Source organism: Hoplias malabaricus, unplaced genomic scaffold, assembly GCF_029633855.1.
Source record: "Hoplias malabaricus isolate fHopMal1 unplaced genomic scaffold, fHopMal1.hap1 scaffold_535, whole genome shotgun sequence".
NCBI lineage: Eukaryota > Metazoa > Chordata > Actinopteri > Characiformes > Erythrinidae > Hoplias > Hoplias malabaricus.
Window position 1 is genome coordinate 3,469 of NW_027100922.1, and position 2,839 is coordinate 6,307.

At 43.5% G+C, this 2,839-nt stretch overlaps 1 gene segment (V, D, J or C); it reads right to left on the reverse strand.

Annotated features, from left to right (window-relative positions):
• Positions 1-395: 395 nt before the first annotated feature.
• On the reverse strand, positions 396-853 carry LOC136682388 (immunoglobulin heavy variable 2-70D-like). The segment is given in 2 exon segments: positions 396-721; positions 811-853. Coding segments are annotated over 2 exon segments (369 nt in total).
• Between the last annotated feature and the right edge of the window lie 1,986 nt (positions 854-2,839).

Sequence of the window (2,839 nt, forward strand, 5' to 3'; positions counted from 1 at the left end):
GTCAGGTTTTAAACTCTGGGGTGCATATCATCACAAGATTCAAGGAGCATGGGGGAAGTCTTTTTGTGTAAAATACAGATGAATTCCAGAATGTTCTCTAGAATACTTTAATTTCTGTACATTCAAACGCAAGTTAAGATTATACTGTGACAGTGGGAGTCTCACAGCACAGAATTCTCCACTTCGCTGGGATCAAGGTCTTATGAAGTGAACTTGAAGTGGAGTGTGGTGGAACATGTATTGGCTTCTGATTCATCAAACGTTGTGTGTGTGTGTGTGTGTGTGTGTATGTAATGTAATGTATTAGAGTCCACTTCTGTGAAGGCATGTTCACACTTCATCATGGTGTGGAGTGTAGGTGAGTAGTTATTGTACAGCACTGTGGCCTTTGTGTATCAGTGTGACTCTCGTGCGCAGTAATACACAGCTGTGTCTCCAGGCTCCAGATTCTTTCCTTGGAGAGTTACTGTGTTGCTGGACGTGTCTCGAGAGACGGTGAACTTGTTTTTCAGTGAATCTTTAGCAGCTATGCTCCCATCATATCTAATGCGGTTGATCCATTCTAAAGCTTTTCCTGCAGGTTGTCGGATCCAAGCTGTTGCATAATGACTGCTGCTGTCAGTGATAGAAGCTCCAGTAATTTTACAGTTGATGGTCAGAGTCTCTGCTGGTCTGATGACCACTGAGTCCGGCTGGATCATCTCAGTAGCACAGAACACACCTGTGGAGAGAGCAGAAGAAGAAAGATCTGAGTACGTTTGAAGCAGTGGATCAGACGAAGTGAAGTGGGGCTTGAGCTGAAAGACTCACGCGAGGCAGCGGTCAGCAGCAGCAGAGGAACTGAACACAACATGTTTGTGCTGTGTTTAGAGGATGGACTCTGCTGCAGAGAGACACACTGCTCTTATGAGGAGAGTCAGGGGTGATTTGCATATGAAGGAAAATGTCTGAATGACTGGAAATGAAACACATCAACAAAACATAGTTGGTCTGTCCCTGGGTTTTTCACAAAAACAACTGCAGAAAATAAACCCTTCATGCCGTATAAAGTTATAGGTGATTTCTGCCCTCTCGCGGATGAAATAAACACTGCATCCTCAATCACACAAAACAACACTGTACATACAGCATCAAATACACGCTTATCTGAGGTGTACTATGATCCTCATTTACAGAAACGACTCTGCAAAAGCCAGATGAGAGTAGGCATAAAGAAGTGCATGAAAAATTGTACGATTTGTTTTTTATTTTAATACAAAACACCACCGCTCACCTGTTATTTATTTAATGTCCAGTAAAAAGTGTTCAAGAAGGAACATGGGACCCATAAAAACCACATAACATATGGAGCCCCTAAAGGGACTGGGGGAAAAATTAAAAAAAACTATTGATTTTGCGTTCCCTTGCAAATACTTTTTGGGCTCCGTAGTACTGTGCTTGCTGTTGATTATGTGCTTGCTGTGCGTGTCAGGTGAACTATGGAGCAGCTCGTTGAATTTTACTTTGATCTTGGACTTAAATATAAAGACATAGCATCTCTTCTCAGCAGAAAACATGGATATGTTATTGGGGAGCGCCAACTGAAACGTTTGTTGCTGTGTTGTTAATTGCTATTAAATGAGGATGAGAGAATTTAAAGTGCAAGCGCATGGACAAAGGTTATGTGAACAGTACAGAGATACAGACAATGAACAGTTTTCAAACAGTGGGAGAGAATGGAGAATGAACACCTGAATAAATGTGTAGCTATTGGTAGTGTATTGGAGTAATGTGTGTATGTGTGTAAAAGTCAGTTCTGGCAGAAAATGGTATCCTGGTTTTACTGCAGCTTTAAAAAAACAGAATTCCCAGATAAAACGAAATGCATGGTGTAGCGATCGGCTTGCGAGCTCCACAGCCATGTCTGGAGTCAGTGCGCTGAGCCACGTCTCTGTAAAAATCAGTACGCAACATGCCCTGAGATCTCTGTGTGTTGCACCACTGCCTTACACCCTCCATCTTGTTATTGAATGACCGGATTTTTGCGAGAGACTTTGCTTGGTAGGGTTTTTCGTTAAGATTCTTAACTTGACCCCTATACCCCAATAAGAACAATAATAAAATAAAATCATCTGTCCACACTTTCCACCGAAAGCCATCCACTTTCTTTCACGAAGCCGCCTACGTCTCATACACCTGTTACTATGGAGATACATGGAGCTACAGCATTCTGAGTAGCACTACCGAATTTATATAAACTTGTTGTTCACAACTTCCTCTGATGTTAGGCAGTTCCTTACAGATGTATGAATGATCCGCACTGGCAACGAAGCTGTGTGTTAGTAGAGATAAATAAATACATATATATGTTTCAAGTGGCTGAATTTCCCTGGAAACTGCAGTGTCCTGATGTGTTGACAGAGCCACAAAGACAATTCATTCATTCATTATCTGTAACCGCTTATCCAATTCAGGGTCGCGGTGGGTCCAGAGCCTACCTGAAATCATTGGGCACAAGGCGGGAATACACCCTGAAGGGGGCACCAGTCCTTCACAGGGCAACACACACACACACACACATTCACTCACACACTCACACCTACGGAAACTTTTTAAGTCGCCAATCCACCTACCAACGTGTGTTTTTGGACTGTGGGAGGAAACTGGAGCACCAGGAGGAAACCCACGCAGACACAGGGAGAACACACCAACTCTTCACAGACAGTCACCCAGAGCGGGAATGGAACCCACAACCTCCAGGTCCCTGGAGCTGTGTGACTGCGACACCTACCTGCTGCACCACCGTGCCGCCCACAAAGACAATTGTGTATCATAAAACATTTGCAAAGGAGCGCAATGT